Source organism: Oratosquilla oratoria, chromosome 19, assembly GCF_046742065.1.
Source record: "Oratosquilla oratoria isolate Oo_2021 chromosome 19, ASM4674206v1, whole genome shotgun sequence".
Lineage (NCBI taxonomy): Eukaryota > Metazoa > Arthropoda > Malacostraca > Stomatopoda > Squillidae > Oratosquilla > Oratosquilla oratoria.
In genome coordinates, this window is record NC_134795.1 from 34,656,457 (window position 1) to 34,661,456 (window position 5,000).

Here is a 5,000-nt window from a genome sequence, read left to right on the forward strand (position 1 = left end):
TGAAATGACCCGAAGAAGACATCTTCACTCTTTAGGGAGTCTTCGAGTTCGAGGAGGACCCCCGAAGTCGTCCTCGTTTTGTCGAACGAAAGAACAACTATCTCTCAGAGGATTTCAGTTTCATATTCAAATACTCCTATACACAAATACCAATATACTCATATACATTTATACCTTTATACCTATATGCTCATGTACTTATATGCTTATATAATCATGTACTCATGTAGTCACGTACTCATTTACTTATCTACTTGTATATCTACTCATCTACTCATACACTCATGCATTCATATAATACATATCCATATACTCATACTTATATATTCATATACTCACGTACTATCATACCCATTTATTCATGTACTCATATACTCATATACTCATATTATGATGAACTCATATACTTATATATGCACATGTACTCATACACTCATACAGTCTTCTACTTATATACTTACGCTTATATACTCATTTACTCATATAGTTATACACTCATTACTCATTTATTCATATATTCATGCATTAATACACCAATATAATTACCTACTCATATATTCATATACTTGTGGTTTTGTATTTTTCATATTCGTGTACCCATGTACTTCTATATATTCAAATACTCACAAAATCCCATGCAGAAGAAGTAGTACAGATTCCATCGCCCTGTCCCAATCCTGACCAAAAGGTCATCAAACCGTTCCACCATCTCGTCTTCTTCGCCTTCTGAAGAAGAAGAAAAAAATTGTAAATAATTTTTTGTTCGAGACTCGAGTGTACACACGGTTGGCTACTAGAATTCTCTACCAAATTGCCGTTGTCCTTATTCCTGTTTGATATTTTTTTCTTTCTTTCTTGCAACTCGAGTGAAATGACCTTGAGTCGAGAGAACATTTGATGCTTAGACTTTTGACTTCAAATTAATGCCATGGAAAGATGATATAGACAAAGGGGACTTAGGATCTAAACCCTGACCAGACGATACTGAGTATACTGAAGACCCCAAAAGAACGCTAATCAACATTTCAAGTGTTTCAATCCTAACATCTATTCAACGCAACCCCTCTCAATCTTCAATAACTTAGACACGTTCCACGGGAAGATTATCATTATTATCTGACTTTCATCAAGCTCCTTGTTTGGCATGTATCCCATGTATAAATGTATATACAGTACATAAGGCACACCAAGACTAATGCAGAATACTAAATAAATCCAGCAGTTATGAGGTAGGAGTAGTAGAAGGAAAAATCAGCGAGGAGTTAGGTGAGATTAAGATATGAGGATAGCTGTGTATACCCAAAAACGTTTGTGACCAAACAACCTCTCTCTCTCTCTCTTTTTTTCCCTCTTTTTACCCCACCCTCACACCTGTCTGTATGAAGCACATCAGCAGTACAAGGGGACTATCCTTAGATCAGATAAGGCTAAAGAAGATAGCCGTGTCTAAAGCTTAGTTATCGTAGCCAGAAGTTACAGGTGTTACTAGATAAACGTCATTTAATAGAATGAAAAAATCGAATATGAATCATATAGAATTGTGATCTTATCGAAACCGAATCTTGTTTCACCCGAACATCTCTCTGTTTCCATTTAAAAGACCATCATTCTTAAAACAATTGGATTTTAGAAGATCTGTTTCGAGAAATTTACCTTCATACTCTCTTTCTGAATTTCTAAGTATCATTGTCCACTACACTATTGCTGATCGCTCGTCTAGTTACATTTCTCTACTCCAGACACATTAAGGTGAAACTTCACACAAATTCTTAGTTCTCCTCGCATCAACGTAACCGACTTTTTGAAACGGCACTGGTAAGTCTAAGAAGAGGACACTCCCACCTCACACTTAAATGTCCTCCTTTGTCTCCACCAAGTCCCACCCGTCCCCCTCCTCCCCCCCTCCCCCTCCACCTACCACCCACCCTACCTGATAACCTCTCCCAGTTCCTTCCCTGTTGGCTTATATGTGCTCAGAGTGTGTGTCATGTCTGTACTTGAAAAAGCTGTAACAAGCGAAACGTAGTACCAATAAAGGTTTCGATCTCACAAGGTGTTTATTCTCACAGTCTTGTCGGCTTTTGCCATTGTGATACATCTCGCACTCTGCTGGAGTGCCAGATTAGCACAACTCTTTGCAACAACTATCTACTCTCTTATCTGGCCCCTTAATAAAACATCCAATATAGTGTGATAAAACACCAATACGTCAATGACCCCTCTAAAAAGAAAAAAAAAAAAGAAAAAAAAAAAATTAATAAAAATAAAAAATAACACAATATAGATATTTCCTGACGCAGCAATCTAAATGTTCCCAACAGCCAAAGAACCCTCATATGGGCTTTATGTTACAAAATATAGATCAACGGATTGCAATATCATCCATTAGGATAGAAACTCCGATAAACCAGTGGTTCTCATCTTGTGGACCATGGACACACTAGTGGATCACAGGGTGGATGTTTAGTGATATAATTTAGAAATTAGCGTTTGAGTTAGTCGTCTCCAGAGGGCTAAAGAAGAACAGTAATCCATAAGTATGGGTATTCGTGAGACAACTAATATTTAGTGGTTTCTGAATTTGTAGCGACATAGTCTCCCTTCATAGGAACCCGAAAGCACGGAAGATGCCTCTGCCCCGATCTGTACATTTCTTCATCAAGATTCAAGAGCCAGTTCGGGGACCGAGTGCCGGTCCACAGGGTTAAACCCTCAGGAAGGGTGGAGGAATTTGGAGGCGCTGTCTCCAGGAATTCTTCTGCTTGAGAGACTGCAGTTTCTTCGGAGATACAAAGAGGAGAGAAAGGGTCTGGGGGAGAAGGAGATTAGAAAAAATTATAATAAACAAATAAAGAAGTTAATAAAAAAGAAAAAGAAAGAGACGCGAAGGGACTCCTCTCCTCTTTGTCAAATTTTGATTTGCTTCTTTCTTCTTCTTGGTTTTGAACTGCGGTCAGACGAAAATACCCTTTGGGTGTGGGCGTAGTTCCTTTGGCACCAGCCGCCCGTTCGCTCGTCTGTCGTGTCAGAACTGAGCCCCGCGATACGCATTTAAGTGTCAGAGGGTAAACACACTGACACTTTCATTGAGTGCTATGATCAGATTAAAAAAAAAAATTATAATATTAACAATGATAATAGTAATAATGATAATAATAATAATGATAATAATAATAACAATATATAATAATAATAATGATAATAATGATAATAGTAATAATAATGATAATAATAATAATAATGATAATAATGATAATGATAATGATAATAATAATAATAATAATAATAATAATAATAATAATAATAATAATAATAATAATAATAATAATAATAATAATAATAATAATAATAATAATAATAATAATAATAATAATAATAATAATAATAATAATAATAATAATAACAATAATAATGGCAATAATGATAATAATGATAATACAAATAAATAACATAAATAAATAGATAAATCTATAAGTAATTGAATGAATAGATTGATAAACAATTAAATTAATCAACTAATCAACTAATTGATTAATTATTTAATTAATCAATTGATTGATAGAGATAAGTTGAAACAAATTAACAGCAAATTAGACAAAATAAAATATATGAATAATTAGAATAAAAATTAATGAATCAATGAATAGATGATTAAGTGAACGAATAAATACATAAATAGATCAAAATACCAGGTGTCACTATGGAGCAATGGTTTCAAACTCGCTTCGCAGTTCCTTGGCCCCAAATTGTCCAACTGCATTTGTCAAAGGCGTTGACTTTGTTCACAGTTCAGTGGGAGGATATGCAAGTCTCTCACAGTACTATGTGTGGACAATAGTATAACTAGTATCATGACCACTAAAGAAACTAGCGGTACACTACTATCATCACTACTAGTAAAACTAGCACTAAAACTAGCTTGAGTTCTAGATGAAGTGCACAATCTCCACCAACTCTTTAGGTCTCCTCTCCAATTTCATGAGGATGTGAGACGAGAAAATCCTCAGCGATACTGACGAAGATGAAGAGATTCTGGTGATATATATATATATAATGTACGGTGTGGGAGGAGCCTAAGGTCTTGTAACAGCGCATGGCACCCAGTTAAATTCGTTGTGGCCCTCATACCTTAAACGTGACTGGCAAAGCAACATGGGGCTCTTGCCAAGGCAAGGTAAGCAAATGAAATACTAGATCAAAACAAGAGGGCCTTGACATCCATCATCCCTCAAAAGAAGAAGAAGAAAGAGTTTGTATATACAAAAATAAAGTTATGAAAAGATAATATTAGTGGATATAACTTTGACCGATGATTATTTGACTCACGTCCCTAATGATGGTGCGTGTGCGTATCGGGGAGGCGGGTGGGTCACAGTATTGAATAAAATTTGGCGACAGCCAAAATAAAATAAAATGTGTTTAACTTCGCTGTGAAGTGACATATTTACTCTTCCTGATATTTCGTCTTTGATATGAAGAAGTTTCTGTCCTTTTGTGCCCTAGGTTTCCAACGTGCATATTATGGCAGAGATTTCCGGTATTTTTCTCCAGCTTCCTTCACCGTCCCCAACCTAACCCCACAATGTTCACGGGTATGCTTCGCTGCCGGACGTACGATATTACCGTATACGCATAAGAACATAAGGCCGGCCATACACTATCATGTACACCTGACAGGTACGCCTGAACAGTCACGCCTGTCAGGTATACCTGATAGTGTATGGCGGGAAAAACTAGCCTCTCAGGCGACCTGACAACTGATGAAAATTCGATCAGTTGTCAGGTCGCCTGAGATAATAAGGAGAGAAAGTACAACTCATCTTCTCGAGAATCCATGGCATACCTGACAGGCGTAACTTTTCAGGCGTACCTGTCAGGTGTACATGATAGTGTATGGCCGGCATAAGAATGAAGGAGACTGTAAGAGACCAAAAGGCCTACATTAGCCAGTTCCATGTCTATGACCATCTATCATCCCCATCTATAAAGTTATTTAACTT

At 36.5% G+C, this 5,000-nt stretch overlaps 1 protein-coding gene across 3 annotated transcripts in view; it reads right to left on the reverse strand.

The window, feature by feature from the left end:
• The window catches only part of LOC143035831 (organic cation transporter protein-like), a 33,928-nt gene extending 29,896 nt beyond the window's left edge, over window positions 1–4,032 (reverse strand). The window contains exons 1-2 of one of the 3 annotated variants that reach the window (XM_076202867.1): window positions 3,690–4,032; window positions 628–726 (exon numbers count right to left, since the gene is read on the reverse strand). In XM_076202867.1, the coding sequence (XP_076058982.1) occupies window positions 628–709 (82 nt within the window). In that variant the 5' untranslated portion in view covers window positions 710–726; window positions 3,690–4,032. Of the gene's footprint in view, window positions 1–627; window positions 727–1,653; window positions 1,703–3,689 lie in introns of those variants that run through there. The other 2 variants (XM_076202868.1, XM_076202866.1) reach the window with 2 other exon arrangements.
• Window positions 4,033–5,000: the final 968 nt, after the last annotated feature.